The sequence below is a fragment of the Accipiter gentilis genome, chromosome 27, assembly GCF_929443795.1.
Source record: "Accipiter gentilis chromosome 27, bAccGen1.1, whole genome shotgun sequence".
NCBI classification, from domain to species: domain Eukaryota; kingdom Metazoa; phylum Chordata; class Aves; order Accipitriformes; family Accipitridae; genus Astur; species Astur gentilis.
The window spans coordinates 18,916,167-18,936,436 of record NC_064906.1 but is presented as its reverse complement, the minus strand read 5'-3'; the positions used below and the strand labels follow the sequence as shown (position 1 = coordinate 18,936,436).

The window sequence follows — 20,270 nt, the reverse complement described above, 5'->3', positions numbered from 1 at the left end:
GCTGGAGGTGCAATAGCGGTTTATAATAGCCAAGGCTGCCAAGCCTGAGGTTAAGCTCGGAGAACTATATTTAGGCGCTTCAACAGGTGGCCTGATGTACAAAAGTGCTGAGCCTGCGAGCTCCTGCTCAGCTACTTAAATACTGAAATCCATGGGCCAGCTGAGAGAGGTCAGGACTCCTGAACATCCAGACATGCACTCAGTGCCTGAATATGTTTACAGGAACACAGTACGGTGTCTTTCCTTTTAATTCTGCCTGCTGTGTATATTTTGAGTTAGAAACCGTTTTGTCTAGGTAATCGTTATTTTCTCCATTGTAGAAAAGCTGATGCCTGACATCCTCCGTCAGTTCTCTCTTCCTCATACAAGTGTTGAGTCAGTTTGGTGGCCAGATCCTACTGTTAATACCGGAGGGACACTGGCTGATTTCACCTTTCCTTTAGAAAATAAAAAATATAGTAAAATTCAGTGTTCAGTTCTTATCAGTCAGTGTTTCATGGTCAAAACATAAGTGATACCTTAGTTTCCATTTGTGCAAAATAATTACTGCCCTGTAGGGATGGCTTATGGATCACTGCTCAGTTTCCTGACAGGTTTTGAAGTTTGGGCATCTATTTCTGCTCATAGCGGGTGGAACGCAAGTTTTTGGAAGAATGTTGCAGAACAAAATTCTCTCCAGCCACACAAATTCTGATGATCAAAAAAACCATCTTCATCTTTCCAAAAGCTTCATATGAGATGTGATAAAATACTCCGTTTAAACTGCTGTTAACACTGACATGTCTGCATGAAAGGTTTCCATGTAGCCGAAATGGCATATTTTAATGACATAAATGTTCTTCAAAAAACAATAATCAAGATTCTTGCTGAATTCCTGAGTGTTTGAATGAATCTGATTTTAGTCTGTTATTGTTTTCCTCATGAATGTTCTATATAAGAATGCTTTTTGATACATAATACAGCTGTTGAAAGTTTAGTGATCTTTTGGCATGTGTCAATTTAAGCCATTATACCTTGCAGACAGTTCGTAAGTCCTAGACAAAAGCTAAATACTACTTTATCCAAAGTTCTTAGATGTGGCCATTGCTGGATCAGAAACTCCCTTGTTTGGTCTAGAGGCAGATCTGAACGGGGACCGATCCAGCGCAAAACAGTGCTGCCCAGATTCCGAAATCATATGAACAACAGACTTTGCCTGTAGTGAATAATTAAACAAATGAGCCTAATGTTCCCCGTCTGTGTTGATTTTGGCTTATTAATTGTGTGTGTGATCCCGTGACCCGTGTTTCGCTGCGAAGAGCAACCCCCTCGCCGGTGGTGCGTAGGGCTGCCTCCCGCTTTGCTCTCCATCACTGAACAAACACAGCATTTCTACTGTATTTAGTTTAACACCCCTATATAAGTAGGCTCAGGATTAGACCTTCTGTTTATAAGACCAGGTTTAAAGCAAGTTTGTTTTCTCTGCTTAATCCAGATTAAGAAGAGATTTGCATTTTGTGTCATTCTTCATTAGCTACAAAGCCCGCTAGGATGTATCGCTTGCTGTGTGATTGCACGGATGCTACGACACTCTCTGATCATGAGCTCAGTTATAAGGACATTCCTTATAATTAAGTGCAGTGGATCTTCTAGTTGTTTTAATACGATGCCTCTGCTTTGTCATACTTTTAAATTCAGCTGACAGATTGGCTTTTTGTCTTCAGAGGCATCAGCTGAGTTTAACCTTGCTTTACTTTAAGAAACAGCAGATAGGGCAAGCATAAGAATTTATCGGTCATAAATCATAGTTGCCTGTTTCAAAGAAAAAAATTATATCCATACACTTACAATACTATTGATTTTGCATCACTTTTACATGAATATTTAAGCTTTTGTTCCTTGCTTCGCTTGAGCTTTGTAACAAGGTAACCCTTAGAAGGCTTTCACAAGCTCCTGGTTTTTTTCTTTCAGGGCTGAACTGTGCTGTCATGGAATCTGATTGCAGATCTCCTCTGAACACGGAGCTGAGATCGTGCCCTTTGAAAGGAAAACAAGCCTATTATCTTTTTAACACTACAAAATCATATTCAAGGTTGTTTTTTTTCCTTTTTTGGAATTAATACAAGCATGTCAAGGCGAGTATTCCAATCCAGTTTTGACTACTAAAACCCCAGAGATGGACTATCTATTAACCTGAATGCCACAGAACAAAGCAGTGGTTTATGTTGCAGGTATGAAAGCCAGTTTCACCATCGAGAAGGAAACAAACTGTGTATTATTAGAAATTTATAATTTTTCTTCCCCCCAGACTTTTGCAATTCTAGTCCTTCATGGATTTTGACTCTTGCTTTCATTTTTGGTATATAGCCAGCTCAAGTTAAGATGAGGACAGAAAGTCGGGAAGGATGTCTGTGATAGCTCAAGGAATTTTTTAATCAAAGAAAACCAGTATTAAGTAAATACCCAGATTCAGCCTAGTTCAAAGAGCTAAAAAGGACTGTCGCTGATTCTGCTGTTCCAGCTGCTGAATGCCAGATAGTCCATGATCAATCATCTGGCTGACGCGGTACTTTCCCCCAGCACAACGTACTAATTTGTATTAGATCTGTAGATTGTGCAAGTGCCGTATTTCATCATCTGGGTAAGTCCAGAGATGGTCAGACCGCAGCAGCATATGGCACTGGGAGTGCAGAACGTGGGGCAGTCTTTATGGCTAATGCAGTGCTTAACTGCCCCTCGCAGTTCCGTGCAGTTTCACGACTGAGCTCGTCAGCCTCATTCGTGGGAACTGGGACTCTTCCCCTCTTTATCTAGGTCCTGGCTGAACTTCATTGCCAGCTCCGCATCTTTCTCGCTAACAGGGAAGCAGTCTGTGATCCTCCTCAGCCATCTGTGCTTCATCCATGATCTCACATGTGACTTATTCTAGCTGCAGCCTCATTAACTTTCAATACCCACAGTCTAACACGCACCTACTTGGGGGCTCAAAAGGAGAGGTAGGACAAGGTCATTTTCTGAAACTTGATTACATGGTTTAGCAGGAGCTGCCCAAGTCTGTTTGAACACAGTGGCCTTGAGCAAAAATTCCCTTCTCTACTCCTTATCTTAGCAGAGATCTACAGGCTATTTGCACTGTTCAGCAGTTAAGGGGGGAAAAATTCAAACCTAAAGAAATCAAACCTAAAAGCTTTTCATACAGATAACATTGAGAAGTACTTTTCTACAACGAAGGAATAACAAGCAGAGGGCAGCATGCTGATGCAAACAAGTTTCCAACAAGAGGACGTTTTCAATATTAATAATAAAGTATTTTGTAAAATTAATGTTTCATGACAAGAGAAGAAAGTGCCCTCTCTCTTCCTAAATTAGGTGTGCCCGTTTCTGCCCCTTGCCTCAGACGCTGGCAGATTGCACTCACATAGAGAGGATAGCCCAGCAGAATTAAACATTGTGGTTTTCTTTTGGGGGTGCTTTCAGAGGCTGGAAAGGAGGAAACTGTGTCACATTAAAGTACAGGCTTTAGTCCCTTCTGACTTAACAGTTCAACTGGTAAACTGGATATGCTGGTACCCAGAGAAGTTTTAGGAATAGCATGAACTAAACAAAAAGCTCCTTCAGGCGTTCCTTTCTCTTGATTAAAAATGCTGTGACTATATGATAAAAATCAGAAGTTAGTTTCAAAAGTGAGACCTTTTTCTGTGCATACGAAGTGCTCGGATGAGTTAGATTTTGCTATCAGTCTTCCTTGTTAGGGGATGAATTTTGGCATCGCTGCTACTGCAAACATTGCCTCCACGTTGGGCCGCCTGTGTAGTTCACCAGGATAAAAGACTGCTCACGTGAATAGAGTAGTTCCAAGTTTTGGGCACAGAGCGTATCAAAAGCTTTCTAATATTGAGTCCTTGCCCAAGCCGAGAAGGAAGACGTGCCACCTTTTGTCCTAGGCAAGGGCTGCAGAGTCAAGAGCCTGTTGGTTGTGACCGTCTGGCACTGCCAATGCCTCTAAGGGAACTGCTGGAGAAGGGCGACTGTTTTCCCTCTTTGCCTAACACAGTTCAAGGAGACAGACAAGCAACGTCTCTGCAGGCTTGTTGATTTTTTTTCTTTACCACTTAGCAGAAGTCCGAAGGACTGATCCGAAAAGTAAAACCAAAACGCAAACTCCTTAGCTGACTGGTGTCAAGTGGCACAGGTCCAAGGATCAGGCCTGCAAGCTTTAACCAGCAGAACAGGTTTCTATCCATCCAGATTACATCAGGATGCCTTCATGTTTCTTCAAGGAAAGAAAAATGGACATTTTCTGAGTTGTAAGCCACAACCTCAGGCTACAACCCAGGTAGAAGACATTTTAAAAAAGCAAAACAGAAAACAGCTCGCTGGCCCAAAGGCAACAGGATTCTTGTCCCAGTCAGCCCTCAGGCAGGAGATTTTAATTAAGAATCCTAGTGAGGAACTATTTTGCAAGTCTTCAAAAAGCCAGTGTTCAAAATGGCCACCTGCAGCCCAAGAGAGACATTTAATTGCTCCCATAAGCATGGGATATGCATGAGTTCTCCGTTTGCCTATGCACAGAAATATTTGTGATCAAATTTAGATGCACATTGATGTACACAAGAGAGATGAGGTAAGACCAGTCTTTCCAACAAATTATCCAGAAAACTTAAAATATCCAATGTGTATCTGCTATACATTGGAAGAAGCGGTATGCATCTGTTACAATGTCTTATTAGGTTCTATAGTATCTGTGCCCGTTTCAGGAAAATATCCTGATTTTACTGGGAAGAGTTAGATGAAACTCTGGCTCTGTGTACACCAGGGGCTGGAAAGGCAAAAAATTAATAAAAATATTTGGATGCATAAAGAATGGGATGAAAACTAATACAGAAAATATTACAATGGCTTTATGGAGATAGTTTCTTTTTACTCTTAGAAGTCTCTGTCCAATTTTCATTGTTCCACTCCCCAAAATATAAACCAAACATACAGCATGTTCAGAGGTGGACTAAAAAATAGCAGAGGAATGTAAAACTTCCATCTGAAGGGAGGAAGAAAATATTAGATGCGTTTATTTTATAAAGGAAGTGAATAAAAATGAAGATGATAGAACTATTTAAAACGATGAATGCTATAAAAAGGAAAAATATTAATATCTGTGTAGTTGTCTTAGAATGCAAGCTTTCAAGGGAAAAAATAGGGGAATTCCAAAATAATGAAGGGGAAGGCTTAAAAAATATATATCTGTTTAGTCTGTGGAATTCATTGCTGCGAGACCATGGTGAGGTCAAGTATATGCCAGCACTCAAGAAAGGAGGGAGTGTTTACACTGATAAGAACATCTGAACTTAGAAAAGTGTATTAAAGAAGAATATTTACAACTAAAGCTGTTGTGGAATATACAAAATCATCTGCTAAATAGTGTTTATCATGAAAATGGTACGTACAAATTATCTCGCAATTTCTTATGATGAAGTTTCTTGCTCTTCACCCTGGGGTAGGTGATATTGGTTACTAAGACTAATATTTTCCTGATTTAACTGTCCCCAGAAATTTGTTTATGGACTTGAGTTTACAAGATTAGTAACAAGCAATTTTGCATTGAGGATGTTTATATCAGCATAGGACTGTCTACGTCAAAATAAATAATGCTTGATTATCTACAGTCACTTCACATGTTTATAAAAGTTGATATGAACACTCCCCTGTGTTTTCCTCAAACCGCAAATATTGATTCTTGGTCCAAGCTTGGAATACACCTGTTGGATGTGTACACACTGACTGGGAAAAATACATTTTAAGTAGTGTCTTAATTAGCAGCTAAGTAACCTACGGTGCAAAAGCCCCACTATGAAGACAAGTTTTAAATGCTGTAGAAGCTCATTTTGTTGACAAAAGGATTGATAAACTGTCAAGCACACCTTCAAGAACTTGTGGTCTTTTCCTGTAAACACTTTTCCCCTTGAATCATGTTTATTTTAACCTTCCTAGATTCTAGATCAATTCACATGAAATGAGCATCTGCAATGCAAAGTGAATACCCAAAATGCAAAATGACGAACTATTTTTTTCTCCTGCAAAGTTTAGTTTATACAAGTCACCAAGGCAAAACTCAGCACTATGTTATGAGATAGAAAGTGATGTGATAACAAGTTCTTAATCGGTGGGTTAATGTTTATGGTTAAAGCAAATTTTGGACACTCAGATTTTAAACTAGTGTGCTGTTTCCCTCAGGGAAAGGCTGTTCTTACTTATATTAGAAAATACTTTAAAACCTGAACTGAGTCTTGACAGTTTTTCAGAAGTTGTCAGTTATGGTCATGTGCCAGCAAATGGCCACCACATTCCCCGCTGTTGTCTGTTAAGTGTCTGCACTGCTTGTGCCTGCTCTGGCATTTTTTTTTTCTATTAAACTGAAGAAGCAAAAAAGTTCATCACAGCTACAGCATGTCTGTAAGCAGGTTACTTTATCCCCATTTCCTTCTTCTTTTCAGTCCTTTAATGATAGAAGCTTTCAGTACAAATGTATGTGAAACATGAGCTTTTCGGCTTAGAAGAAAATTAAAGAGCAATGACATGAATTCCACCTGAAAATACAATTTGCTTGCTACGTAACATAAACCTTATTAGTCCTCACATCACTGAACTCCATGCACCAGTAGATGTAATCCATGTCAGTGTCTTCCCATTTTCCAAGAAAGACTGATTAGTGGAGTTTTATGGTAAGATCTCATACTAGAAAGATATCATTATCTCTGATAAAATCAATGCCAATTTATATCAAAATTCAATCGTCAAAGAATAAGCAGCACCTTACCAACCATTCTCACTGCTGCTTCTGAGGTTTTTTTAGTTCATGTGCTCTTTTATAATGGAGAGGAAGGATTGTGCTTTATTCTTCATCCCACTGAAATGAAATTGCCAGCTTCCGTCACCAAGCCAAAAAAAACCCCATTTTGAACAATGCTTTCAGCTGATCGTTGGCCAGGGAATAACTGGAGGTTTTTTGGGGTCCTTACAGAATGTGCCATACCAGGACAGACAACTGGTCCATCACAGTCTCATCTTGCTTCTGGAATCAGCCTTTGCCTCACACCCTCACTGAAGACAGAGTTCAGCAAATGCCTGTAACCACTGTGCTGTTACCCATTAGTGTACAGCATGCACCACAGAACGAGGAGGGAAATGAAGAGAGGTGAGCTCTCTGTATGCCCTTCCCTAAAACGAACTTCTCAAAATGGATCAAAATGGCCTTTCAACTCAAAAGCCAGACTGTGTTAGAATATAGGCTAGTATATTTTCAATAAACTCAAAGTGAGGAATCCAGAACAGAAATAGAAAATGCTTGTAGCCAACTCCTGCTGCGATGTTCTTGCAGCGTGGAATCAGACCTTGCTTCCAGTTTTATTTGCAGTCAATTCAGTATCTTTCTGAGTTGCAGCAAACTCTGCAGCCTCCCCTCTGCTCCCTAGCAGGTTTTTCTTTCTGGCGCTTCTGTGGCACCTGAGCATGATTTTGCTGTACTCTTCAAGCTGCACAGCCTCCTCCCCCCATTCCTAATCAGCCACTGCCAGGAAAGGAGCAACATACACATCCCCTGGAGGAATCCACCCAGCTTCTTTTTTAACGGAAGATGATGAAAAATGGAGAGAAAATCTATAAAAGACACACCACAGTGATGAAAGGAGGACTTTGATTTGAAGCTTGAGTTTTTGTTGGATTTTAATGGCCAGCCCTGGAGAATCGGTCATCATTTAAAAAATCATGTATGGTTATGGCCCTGTAACATTACGCATGGTGAAAGATCCTGCAAGCAGAAATAGCTCTTAAATGATGCTTGTTTGTTCCCATTGTCTCACACCTATGTCCTTAGACACCTTAGACATGTTTGTGGCCTCACTGACATCCATGGGCTTGAAAGCTTGAGCAGTTACAGTAAATTGATAAAGCGTGGATGGTTCTTGGCTGGAGGTTTGATGTGTCGGGTTATCAAGAGAAAGCAGCAGGATGCATTCCCTTTAGAATCAGAGAAAATGGCTCATATATACGTGCTTACACAGATGCAGAATAAATTATTTTCAGAATAAATGTTACTTTACAACTTCATGTGTTACATGTCTTTTCTTTCTGAGAAAGAATTAGGACTGAGTAGCCAAGAAGGTTGGTTTCTGCAAGCTCACCCCCTCATTTGCTGAGGCACTTAAAGTGAATAAATCCAGTGGCTTGAGGACTGAGGCGAGGGGATCTCATGATTAAGCCCCGTAAACGCTGCCACGGTAAAGTTCCAGCGCAACGTGGAAGTTACTCCCAGCGACTTTCTCAGAGCCTCACCGCACGTGTTTCCTCTTCCTCTGCGCAGCCTGGTGTTAGCTGCAGAACATCCGTCTAGCCTAAGCTGGGGTCACTGTCAGCTGCGCTTTTAACATGTAGTGTTCTTAGAGGTTTTCGAAATCTGGTTGTAGGCAGCTCAGACCTGGACAGCCAACAAAGGAGGTTACTTTTGACTTCACCTCCATTGTGTCTGGTAACACTCCATCCATAAAATGGGAGTAAAATCACTTCCTCCCTGCAGAGGGGCGCTGTGAAAATAAATTAATAAACAGTTGTGAAGCATTCATCTGTTATACTACTGAGCACTGGAGGAAATCTCTTGAGGAAATTGGTTCTGTCATCAGAAGCGGGCTTAAGTGGCGTGCAATGGATAAGGCAGGAGGAAGCCTTAAGCATTAAACAATGAAGCTGAAATAAAGTATCTGTGCGCATGAATTAAGCCCCCTTGCCTGTGTGCCGAAGGAGGTAGGAATCCTCTAAGAGACTGCAAGTGTGCTTGTGTAACCAAAGACTGTATCAAATGGCACTGTGCAGAGCACACATCATAGAAACCTCACTTTTCTGCCCTTTCAGCAGTGGTTACATCTTTAAGACCCGGCTAACTTAGGAAAAGGCCTTGCACAGAAGAAGGTGAACTCCTGTAGCACCACCGTGAGAACATCTAACAGATTATTTCCTGGGGCAGTATAATCCATGGATCAGGGCTTGGTTTTTACAGATCTGTGCAGGATCTTTGGACATGGGGTGATTCTGGAATTGTGTACCTCGAACTGACCTTCACCACCAAACTACAATATTACTCCATATACAGTATTAGCCAGCCACCACAGGAGAACAATTTTCAGTAAGAATCAACTGAATATGAACGTGTGATTCTGCAATTAAAGCTTGATTCAGACCAGCGACAATCTTTGGGGGCATCACAAGTCCTTGGCTGCCAAAGAAAGAGTCTCCTGTTAAGGTGGGCTTTCCTGTGGATGTTTTCTGTGATCCAGTCATACGACACCCAATTCAGTTCCCACTGCAGTCAACAGAAAACCACTTCTCTAAAAAAAAATCGTATTGGAATCGTATCCTCGATCTGCCACCTCCTCAGTTTCCCCATCTGCAGGGTGGGAATAAGCAGACAACATTGAATGGTAGCAAAGTCCTTTGAGATCCTTGGATGAAGGAGGCCAAAATCCACGGTATTATTCTTGGTCTCGTGACAGACTGGATTTCACTTACACACTGTTAGTTTGAGAAGTGTGTTATGTTATTTGCCTGTCCACGCTAACAATGACAATAAATCATTCTCCACACTTCACCAAGAGAACAAAGCGTTATTTACAGATTATAGTGTGGGTAAGGCAGAAATACTGTTCCCATCACTACAGTAAAGGATCTGTCAGCACTTTAATTACCATACTTTAATTCCAGTGGTTTGCAAGCCCATTTTGATTACCATTACCAAATAGACTGCTATTTTTCAGCTTTATTAATGTTAAGTGAGTAAATCATGGAAGTTAAAATTGTTTTTGTTCTCCCATAACTAAAATTGGCTTGAAGTCAAAAAAATGAAATGTGGAAAGCAGTTCAATTTGTCCAAAAGAGAGAGATAAAGAAATTAAAGGAGTGGCCACTTCACATGCTTACGCAGTAATCTCATGATCATGCATCTAGATCTGTATTGACATGATGATATACCGGAAAAACTAATATTCCTCTGGAGTTCTTCCAATTGGTCAGATACCTACTATCATTTTAAAAAAACTGCTTAAATACACATTTACGTTGTGTCTGGGTGGTCCTTGGGTTAAAGAATTTGCTTTCAATAACTTTCCATCAAACATATATTTTTTATTTTTAATAAAAAGGAGGAAATTAAAGACAAAACCCAATGTTATTTTAACATTCAGGTTTCAACAATAATGAAATTCAAATTTAAGCTTGACACACCATCTTAACTCATTCAACAATGTATTTTTAAGAAATGCCAATAATGGGATGAGTTAAGAAGAATAAACCAGCCCTAAATGAAAACTCCTAAGTTACGTTTCGCTCCTGAAAAATATGTGTGTGTGAAGGATTTCTCCCTTATGTTTTTGTAAAAAGAACGTGGGAGCTTAAAACTGTGAGCTTTACTTGATCATGCTCAGGCTTTGTTTTTTGGAAAAGGCTTGAGATGGACTTGGGAACCCCAAGCTGAGGGATTTACACAGGCCATCTCGGTTGCCTACCTTGGGAAGGGGACTCAGTAGTCCGTGATACTTCTGAAGGCAAAAGGACCCCAGCCTGGACTCTGCTGAGGATTCCCCGGAGCTCCTGAACGCTGATTTCGTTCAGCATGACTGAGGAAAATGCGCTCGCTCTCTCGGAGGAGGCCTTATCTTCTGTGATGAGGAATGGGGTGAGACAACCACATATGCTGTTCTTGTCGTGCCTCTGATTGTCTTTCCAGATGCAATGCCCATGGTGCCTCATGCCGAGTACCTCTGATGGGCAGTATGGGGCTGTTGATTTGCATTTTACTGTGCGTTAAGGTCTTTTAAAAGCCATCTATGTTCATTTAAAAGGCTGCGGTGGGACAGAAAGAAGGAAAGTTGCCTGCTTGCCTTGTTTTAGCTGCTGCGCTGGAGAAATACAACCTTGCGGAAGGAGAGGAGAGGAAAGTGTGCTCTGCTGCAGGCTGCAGAGCAGACCGGGGGCAGAGGAAGGACTTCTCAGAAGACAAAGTACGGCTCTGCAGCAGGAGCAGAAACTGGTGACTGCTTGGAAAGGGAGGGAGCAAACTACACAGAGGCCTGGCTCAGGCTGATGGAAAAAGACTTCTGTGTCAGAAGGTCTCTGAAGAATATGTAGAAAGGTGGGAAACCATTCAAAAATGCAATTTAGAGATGTATCTCTCTCTCCCTCAACACACACACACACGCGTGCGTGCGCGCGCATGCACCGACCGTGTAGTGTTACTCTGTTTTATCCAGCAGTTCTGTGTTTTTAATTTCCACCTCTATTGTTTTAATTCAAATTCAAATAAAATCCAGCTTCGGAAATTCAAAGGTCTGTAGTGGTTTGGGGATGTTCACAATATGGAAAAAGTATAGGTAGCTGCAACTTAAAGCTCTGGCTGACTCAGGTTCCTTTCACGTTTGCATCGCTCTGCTTTTTCTCCAGCACCGTGGTCAAAAGAAGTATCTTCACTGGCCACCTCGTATTTGGAAATCCAGTTGAAGATCACAACGTACAACGTCTAATTTTTCCTAATGGGACTTAGAGTCTGTGGCTAGACGTTTTGATGTTGAACCTTAGAGTTATCTGATCTCTACAAGGATTGCACTCATCCTCTATTTTTGTTTTCTGGTATTGGAGGAAAGAGAGCTGATGCTGTCACAGAGACATGATACAAAATCTTGGCTTCCTTGACTTATTTAAAACTTCCCTCTGAGCATTAATGCCTCTGCAATGAGACAAGTGCCATATATTAATTAGCAAATGTCAGGATTAAGCCAACGATTAGCAATCTTACGCCACCTCATATAGATCATTGATTAGCAGCAAATGTGCAAATTTATTGCACAAAATTGGAAGCTTAATATAAATGGTAATGAAGTAAATTATGATGAACAAGCCCAAAGCATCCTGTTTAATCTTGACTTTACATGGTGACAAAACCACAACATAGAGAAGCAGACAGATATGCTGCAGTACTGTTTTCTCTAGAAGCTAAATTGTTGGTACTAAAGCAGATAGAAAAATACATTTCTTTGTAAAATATGAATTTTCAATTGCTTAGATACAAAACTCAAAATCAGGACTTCACCGTGTGTAACTTTTGGTGGTTCATGAGAATCACAACCGAGAGAGAGAGAGATGAGAAAGGGGGTGAGACAGCCCATAAGCCCTTTTTCTTGTCCAAGATAAGGAAAAAGAAAAAAAGCAGTGGACAAAACATCAGCTGTGAAATGTCTGAAACCGCAATACAGCTTCTGAGTTTTAAAATCCTTCTCGATTTTAGCAATCTTTATGTTGGATGCTCTTTTCTGAGCATACGTATAACTGCAGGCAAAACTGAATCATGATGTAGTCCTGAGAATAACGGGAACAGAAGGACAGACCGTGTGTGGACAGAAATCCCCTTTTGTCCCAGTGCTGACAATTACTCCCAAACCAGTAATCATTTGGGGAGGAAACAGTTGCTTCATGCGAACACTATGATCTAGAGGTCATGCTTCCTTGCCTAAGACATATAATTTCTGCGATAAATCCCCCGTTTCTCACAGTGCTACAGCTCTTGTCCCGCAGCCCTCTCCACAAAGGACGAAAGGATAGTCAGCCATGAACCGTGGCCGTAAAGTACAGCGCATCCCCTCGGGTAGACACTCAGCCTGTGGGAATGCAGCTGTCCCCCCCAGGACAGCGAGACCCTTCTTTATCTGTATTTCACACTGTATTTAAACTGCTTTCATGTGCCTTCTCCTGCCCCAAAGAGCAAAGAAACCAGCGCATCCACCGTCCCCACAGACGAGGCGGCAGACCCCGTAAACGCGGCGCGGAGTTGACTCGAAGCGTGCGAGCCCCTCCTCTGCCCCAGGCCTGCCGCTTTGTCCCAGCCTTCCCCTCCAGAAGGTAAAACCAGGCCTGAGGCAAAATGAAAAAGATGAGGTGCAAGGCCAGGCGGCCCCTGGTGCAGAGCCCCTCTGGGGTTGTAAGCCAAACGAACCCTGGGGTACGTAAAGAGGATTTTCTGCCAATATGGAAGCCAAACGAACCCTGGGGTACGTACAACCCTACCAGGAAAGAGGGTTTTCTGCCAATATGGAGAAGCCCACCCAACAACCTCGGTTGAATACCCAGGTCAGCTTCTAAAAAATTTTTTTTTTAGCAGGTATTATTTAGAGCTTCCTTTTTTTCCGAACCGGCTAAACATCACGCCACAGATTTAAGACACTTGGGTTGTTTGCGACAGCAAGGCCGAGCTCCCTTACAAGCGCACTGCCGGCGCCCTGCCCCTGTGAGGGGCTGACCCCGCCTGCGCCATGGCAGCCCTTCCCTCACAGAAGGGTCCTGGCGGGACGGTGTGCCCGCCCGCCCAGCAACCGCTACTCCGCCCTGAGGCGAAGGTCCCTCGGCCCTGAGGGCGAAGCGGACTCCCTCCCTCTCCTCTAGCCGCAGCGAGAGGGGCTGCGGCTCCCCCCTCGCTTTCTCTCCCCCCTCCGCCGGAGGATCGCGGCCGGACTCCCCTTCCCGCCCTCCGCCTCTCCTCAGGCCGGGGAGGAGGTTGCCCGCGGTGGGCGGTGCCATCGCCGGTGGCCGCGGGGGGGCGCCGGCCGCCCTCTGCCCGGCTGCCCGTGCCGGTCAGCGGCAGTCCCGCTGCCCGCTCGGCGCGCAGCGGCCGGGCATGGGGGAGCTGCTGCTGCCGCCGCCGCCGGTGCTGCCGCTCTGCCCTCGCTCCGCGGCCTGAAGCGCGCCCGCACTCAGTAGATCCCGGCGGGGAAGGGGGCCATGGGCCGCCTCCCCGAGGCGCGGGGGTTGTGAGGCGTAGCCGGCGCTGCTCGGAGGCTCGGGGAGCCCGGTGAGGGCTGCGGCCGGGAGGGCAGCGCCTCAGCGTCGGTGACTCGGAGCGGGCGGGCAAGGCAAGGCAAGGCAAAGCAAGGCGGCGGGGAGAGAGGGGCGGCGGGGGGCGGGGAGCGGTGTGTGCCCGCTCCGCCGCCCGCCCGCCCGCGCCCGGCGGCGGCGGTGGATGGATGCGCCATGGCCACGCTGGTGTGCCGGGTACAGCTGCTGGATGACACCGACCCTTTCAACAGCACCAACTTCCCCGAGCCCACCCGGCCGCCGCTGTACACGTTCCGGGAGGACATCCCCCTCGCCACCCAGCTGGCCGGGGTGCACCGTCTCCTCCGCGCCCCGCAGAAGGTACTGGGGGAGGGTGGTCGTCTGGGTGGGGGGGACGGGGCGAAGGGGCAGGCAACGGGGGAGACGAGCCGAAAAGCAGCCCCGTGGACCGCTGGCCGTGGATCTGGCAGCCTAAATAATTTCCTTAAATCCTCGGGAGAGGCCCCCCCGGGGAGGGGGGGGGGCTGCCCCGCTGCTCTCCTGTGTTCCCAAACGCCTTCAAGGGCACCTACTGCCTCTGCGTTAGGTTGTAGCTGCTCTCCGTTTTCCTCAGGAGGAAAAAAACCAACCCCAAACCCCACCAAACCGGAGCCCTTGGTGGTGTATCGAATATTACGCGCCCGTCCCTCGCTAGCGACTTCTGAATATCTGGGGGATGTTGAGGAATAACGCGGTGTCTAAGGACAGCCGAGCTGCGAGGAGCGCGGTCGCAAAAGAAGGGGCTGAGCTTTGCTGTGGTAAGGTTTAACGAGCCAGGGCTTTGGTAAAAATAGCAGCGTGTCTGCTGCCCTTGAAACGATTGGTACCGCTAGTCCTGCTCGCGAAGAGCTGCTGCGCGCTGCTGCCGCGGCCCTTGTCAAATCTTACCTATCTCTTCTCGCATACTTCTTCCAATACGTAGGCTGGCATCTGTAGTTCTGCCCTTGAAGTCGGGCACCCGGGCATGATACTTGAATTTTCAAAGCAGCGCCGCTGATTGACATAATAATAATCGTCCTTTTGTTACTATCTTGTATCTGCACGTTAGTTCTGCAGAGCGCACTGAAAAAAAAGGGAAAAATGCCCACTCCTTTTTTCTGCCCAGAAAAAAACCCAAAGTAAAAGTTGTAAAACTCTTTTATTTGCTCGCTGATAAAGTGGGAGGAAAATGGTCTCTTAACATCACTCGTTGTGTTATATCTTGCTCTTGGGAGCTTGCGGGAAGATGACAAAGGGCTGTGTGTGCCCTTAGATTTAAGGGTGTCCAGAAGCCCATAAAAGTATTTCAGAGAAAAGCTCTTGGAGCAGACAGAAGTTTTGCATTTGGAGAACGGTTTCTCGCATAATAGTTGCCAAGGATACAGCATCCAGCGAGCAGAGCTCTGCCTAACGCACAAAACCTTTAGAAGCTCTTGGTGCGCTGGGTCAATTCTGTTTTCATGTGCTCAGTCGTCCTCAATTCAGAGACTGGTCCCATTGTTTTCAAGGGAGGCTTTTTTTGGAGTCAGAGCTAATTAAAAGAAAGGCCGGATGGATTCCGACACCTAACGAAGTAAATAAAAAGATAGTTTAAAATCTAGATTTGCAGTTAATTCAACATCATTTTCAAGGGTGTTCCACTGTGTTGTGTTTTGCTTTTACTTTGCTTTGAATACCGTCCTGGCATTTTTTTTTAATAACCATGGCTTTTTTTTTTTTTTTTTTTTTTTAATAACCCTATACTAACCAACAACCCATCTGCCCCCGTTTAGTATCTTAGGAGCCACCCAAAATCCATGGCCACTTCTACACATTTAACTCCTGCCCTGTGTTTCAGCGTGCAGTGTGTTTCTCAAGTTTAATTAGTTTGGAAACTGGATTGCAGACTTTGGATGAAAGATGGCCAGAGTCTCTAGAGGTGCTGTAAACCGAACTATGGAAGATAGCTGCTCTGCTACAGGCAAGTCCTGGCCCGGTGATGTGTTAATCTGAGGTTCTGACTCTTGCAAACTTTGTGTTTCTGCTTGTTGTAATGATGTGGGCATGCTCACTGCAATCTGCTTACGTGGTTACAGTTACCTTTGTGTTTGCAGAACCGGGGCCTGTTTCTAGAGTGCCTTAATTACCTCTCTTGGCCTTCTCTTAGCTTCTACAAAGAAGAAGGAAAAAAAGGGTTGATTAGACTTGTTTACCTTTACTAGTTATACTGAAAGCTTAGTTCATTGTGTGTACTTGCACATAGTGCAACCTGTGTTTGGCATTACATCTTTGTGTGTGTGATTTTTGTAAACCAACTGATTTGTTGCTTTTTAAGGATAGGCTTTCCATTTTCTTTTTTTGGAGGTGGGAATATTCTTTCTGCAGCTTTTCCTCAAGACTGTATTTACCTGCTCTCTAGAAGATCACCACATTTGTTGACTGAGAAGGATTTTGCTCCATTTCTCCCAGAGATCAGGACAGACTCTGTGATCTCGGAGGAATGCAGCTGTCAAAGCAGAGCATAGGTTGAAATTCAGGTGTCAGTTCGCATTGACGTATTTGAGGCTTGATCGATTAATTGCTTTGAGAATTAGTGAGCTAGTGGATTGACGGTCCATTTAGTATCTTGATGGTGACTAGAGCCAAATATCTTGAAACAGATGTAGGAGCTCATAGCTCAAATACCTAGTAATGCTGATGTCTAAATCATTCCTAAAATCTTATAAAGTGTTGGCCTTTTTGCCAGCAAGTTTGAATGATCAATGCTAGTTTTCTTTCATCAGTTTTTAAGTTATCTTCATTTGCCTTATGAATATTCACTTATTTTCTGAGCAGAGGTGCCAACTCACCGCCTTCAAATCACGGGCTGGTTTGTACATCTCCTCGTAGATGGTGTTCTACTGTGGGATGTACTTGAAAGAGTGAAGTCGTTAGCGAGAATCCAGTTCACTTCAGTGGGTGTCAGATTTCAGCATTGCTGAGTTGAAATTTGTAGTGACGATGGTCTTTTTGTAGTTAATAAAATAACTTGTATACCACAAGTCATTGTAAGTTAAATATTTTAAACAATTATTAAGAAAACCATTTAAAAGTCAAATGAAAAATGCTATGACCCATCATAGCATGTTGTTAGTAGCTTTTCTGTAACCAGCAAATATTAGAGTTTTGACTCCAAAGGTCAGCATTTCTTTAGTCCAGTTCTTTGGAAGTACAACACTTCATTTCATATGTTGGTTTTATTACTTCTTCTCTTTAAACTTACAAGTATAGTTCAGTCTGGATGCAAGTCTGGATCTATGAAGTGTCTTCTGATTGACAGTGGTTTTAGATCCTCGTGGAGGAGCGCAGTGAAGTTAGGCGACGGAGTTCCATGAATACTGGCTGGGATGGGCTTTACCGCCCTGAATGCGTCAAGTATCTGGATGAGGGGGAGCACCTAAACTGGTTGACAGGGAAAACTGAGAAGAAAGGTGTCTGCAATCCTTCCTTCACTTGGAATTAGGTGTCTGATTGGAAGCACCTCCCTCCCCCTTATTTCCTCGCTTCTCTCTGTGCACACACCTTTCCCTACAGCCTTATCTCTGGATGAAGCAGCTTGCTGTACCTTGGCTTGCGATCACTTCTGCCTTGTGTGTGCAGCAGACGTGCCCGGTGCCGAACTGAACTCTCTGGGGCAGGGCGCTGCCGCCGGGAACGCTTGCTTTGGGTATTCCCCGTGGTTTCAGGTGCTGGATGATGACACACCATCTTAGTTGCCCATGCAATGAAGTACCACAAATTCTGTTATGTTTTTTTTAGCCACATCTACAAATACTTGCTGAGTAACTAAGCCACACTGCAGAGCTTTTTTCGGGTTGCTTACGTTGATTCGATTGCCCAAGGCGCCACTTTGGATTTGGCTTTTACTGCTTTGTTTCTGAGGATTTTAGGTCTCTCTTATTGTCCGTTGTATGAATGAGAACTGGATCTAGTCTGGACTCTGAATTCAGATGTCCCTTTTGCCCATTTCTGTGAACCTTGGGAAAATTCAGAACTGGATCTAAATTTGTGGCTCAGGCCCAGTGCCAATAATGCTCTTTGAATCTAATTTGGTACTTTGGGTTTGTTGGTTTTGAATTGCTTTGAGTTACTTGATACTTCTGACTTGCTGACACAGGGCCGTTAAGGAGAGTAGATATATATACATGGCCGATGTCAAGTGGTATGCTTTTTTTAGAGATCTTCTTCATTATAACTTATTCATATAATTACAGCATGCTGAGTATGTTGCCATATTCTGTTTTCACATCCCACAGTACTGCTTAGCGTTGGGGCAGCTCTGTAAGAAATACATGTTTACAATAGTATAGGAAATCACACTGTGGAATTTATCAAGAAAATGTGATTGAAATACTTTGTGTAATAATGCAAAACCAAAAAAATCTCACAGTGCATATGAGGTGCTGCTGGTCATGGTGGAAAGGGGAGATATAGTGCTATGAGGGTAGTTGGTTTGACCTCCTCTTCCCTCTGAGAAAACTGGAGGCAACTTCTGTGTTTAAATCTCTTCCAAGAATTTGTAATTAGGAACAGTGTCATTCAAAAAACAGTGGTATGAGCGAATAACTCCAGTGAGCACTAGAGGGATTCGGGAGTTTCATTCATAAGGAAACCATCCAGATTTCCGCCTTCGGTTGCTGTGATTTAGCCCTAGATGAAAGCCAGGGCTGACTCGGGGGGGATGGTGTGATATAAACTGATAGCAGGGGCTGTTCCACCAGGTTGTGTTCTGGCATGGAGCTCCGCTCTGGCACTGAACTCAGTGCCAGGCTGTATCCTGGCATCAGCCTCAGGTTTTCTGAGAGCAGAAAACCTACCAACTGGCTCCTTTTCCCTGGGTTTCCTTGAAGCACGGTGGCGTTAAGAAATGCCTTGGTGCACAGAGGCTAGGGAGAAGCAGAAGAAGGGAGGAGGGTTTGGATCCTGATCCTGCTGGAAGTAGCGGTAAATAGAGCAGCTGTTCTCTGAAGAGGGCATTTTTTGAGTTAGTTGTTATGCTCTTCACGGGAGCTGAAGAATAGAAGATGGAAACTGGAATATCATCATTGTCCTGGGGAAAATGAACCCCCCCCGCAGGCAGGGGAAGCTGGCTGATACCTTCTGCAAGTGTCGCTGCTGAGGACTGGGGAATATTTTAGTTGAGGGCTGTCAAGACATCTAGGTTTTTCACATTGTCTCTCAGGCAGGTGGACATCAGCCCTTTCTCATCCTTCAAGAGAAGAGGGGATTTCATACAACAGTTATTTCCAACAGGTTTCCAAAGTGTTCTGGATCTAGCCAAGTATTTCTGGAGCTGACAAAATCCCGTGCTTCAAGAGATTGACCCTGTAGTGGTTGTGTGTGCTTCAATTTTCTAGGGAAGTATCTATGAGGGCAGAGGGTGCAGGATGCAGCTCTGTCTTCTGACTTGAAAGCACAAGCTGCATCAGAGCCTGTGTGAAACACACTCTTCTGGGGGAGCATAAATACCTGCCCAAAAGCACAACTGTGAAAAGCTGCCCAGTCTGCAGCAGCTTATTGTCTTCTGCGGCGTGGGAGCAGAGATACCCATACAGCAGATACAAAGTGACTGTCAAATGCTGAGCTTTATCTCTGGCAGTTTAACATGAGAGGTATTTGAAATTCTTGCAAGGTTCTTCTGACAAGTTATAGTTGGGGCAAGTTACAGTTCAGTTCAGTTGTTTGATCTGGGCTTAAAAGCTGTGTTGTAAAAGAAGGGGAGGAGACCTATCCCAGAGATCTAATTCCTGAATCTGACACTCCTCTCTTGCAAGTCTCTCAGTTTGGCTGCTCATAGTTCCAGAGTCTTTGTAGAGCTCAGTGTCAAGAATGATGGGAGCGAGCGTGCTGGTAGTTCTCAGGGTACCGCTAAATTTTGAAATCGCAGATTGGTCAGATGCAGCCTCTGGAAACTTATATCAACTTTTGTTTACTTGGAGGTTTGTAATCAAAGGAGATGAGAAGGAAGAAGTTAGACTTTGCTGTTATCATACTCCAAGTCTTGTACTTGCAGTTACAAATTTTGATATTTTCTTTCAAAACCAGGTGTAGGTACCTCCTTTCTTCCAAATTCTTCCAGAATTGTTGTATGAAGATTGCTAATGGCTTCAATTGGCAAGAGACTAAGATGACTTCAGTCTGTATCTATGGTGGTGGAGGAATGGTCAAAGATGTGGGACCCGGCATGTTGCGATCTCCTGTTCTTACCATGTTGTACCAAATAAGAACAAAGGTTCTAAAAACTTTGAGGAGGAGTTTTCTCTTTCCAGTGCTTGCACAGCTGTCCTACCTCACCAGTAATTAGGGTCTAAATGGGAGTCCCATTTGTTTCTGTCTGATCTCACTCACTGGGTTGTGACGGTAAGTATTACAACCCTTGTGCAACTGTAAGCAAG

At 44.0% G+C, this 20,270-nt stretch overlaps 1 protein-coding gene across 12 annotated transcripts in view; it reads left to right on the top strand.

The window, feature by feature from the left end:
- Positions 1 to 13,830: 13,830 nt before the first annotated feature.
- Positions 13,831 to 20,270, top strand: part of FHOD3 (formin homology 2 domain containing 3) — a 392,512-nt gene continuing 386,072 nt past the window's right edge. For 11 of the 12 annotated variants that reach the window (XM_049830455.1, XM_049830454.1, XM_049830453.1 and 8 more), the window contains exon 1: positions 13,944 to 14,199. In XM_049830455.1, coding sequence (XP_049686412.1) covers positions 14,035 to 14,199 — 165 coding nt within the window. In that variant the 5' untranslated portion in view covers positions 13,944 to 14,034. Of the gene's footprint in view, positions 14,200 to 20,270 lie in introns of all 12 variants that reach the window. The other variant, XM_049830451.1, reaches the window with a different exon arrangement.